This window comes from Haliaeetus leucocephalus, unplaced genomic scaffold, assembly GCF_000737465.1.
Source record: "Haliaeetus leucocephalus isolate CR32 unplaced genomic scaffold, Haliaeetus_leucocephalus-4.0 Scaffold228, whole genome shotgun sequence".
Classification (NCBI taxonomy): Eukaryota; Metazoa; Chordata; class Aves; order Accipitriformes; family Accipitridae; genus Haliaeetus; species Haliaeetus leucocephalus.
Genome location: NW_010972664.1, coordinates 23616006 through 23616401, shown reverse-complemented (window position 1 = coordinate 23616401; position 396 = coordinate 23616006). Strand labels below are relative to the sequence as shown.

The 396-nt window shown below is 72.2% G+C and overlaps 1 protein-coding gene across 1 annotated transcript in view; it reads right to left on the bottom strand.

Annotated features, from left to right (window-relative positions):
• Positions 1–396, bottom strand: part of PTMS (parathymosin) — a 3471-nt gene extending 3075 nt beyond the window's left edge. The window contains exon 1 of the mRNA XM_010567569.1: positions 166–396. Within this exon, the coding sequence (XP_010565871.1) occupies positions 166–213 (48 nt within the window). The 5' untranslated portion in view covers positions 214–396. The remainder of the gene's footprint in view (positions 1–165) is intronic.

The window sequence follows — 396 nt, the reverse complement described above, 5'->3', positions numbered from 1 at the left end:
GCGCGCTCCCCCCACCGGCCGGGTACTTCAGACGCCGTCCGCGCGCGGCCCCAGCCGTGAGGCGATCGGTGCCCCTTACACCCCCCCCCCCGCCCCGCCGTCCCTGTCAGGAACGGGGCGACTGTGGCGAAAGGAGGGGATAGGCGGCGGCGGAGGGTGCCTCACCTTAGCGCTGAGCTCCGCCGGTACCTCCTCGACGCGTTTTTCCGACATCCCGGGTAGCGAAGGGAAGAGGCCGGTGCGAGGGAGCCCCGCGGGAAAGAAGAGTGAGGAGCCGGGGTGGAAGGGTTGAGTGTTGAAGCGGCGGGAGCGCAAAGTCCCGGCGATGCGGAGGCGGCGGGTTCCCGCCCCGGGGGCCAAAGTACCAGGGTCTCCCGCGGTGGGGGGATACGCCGG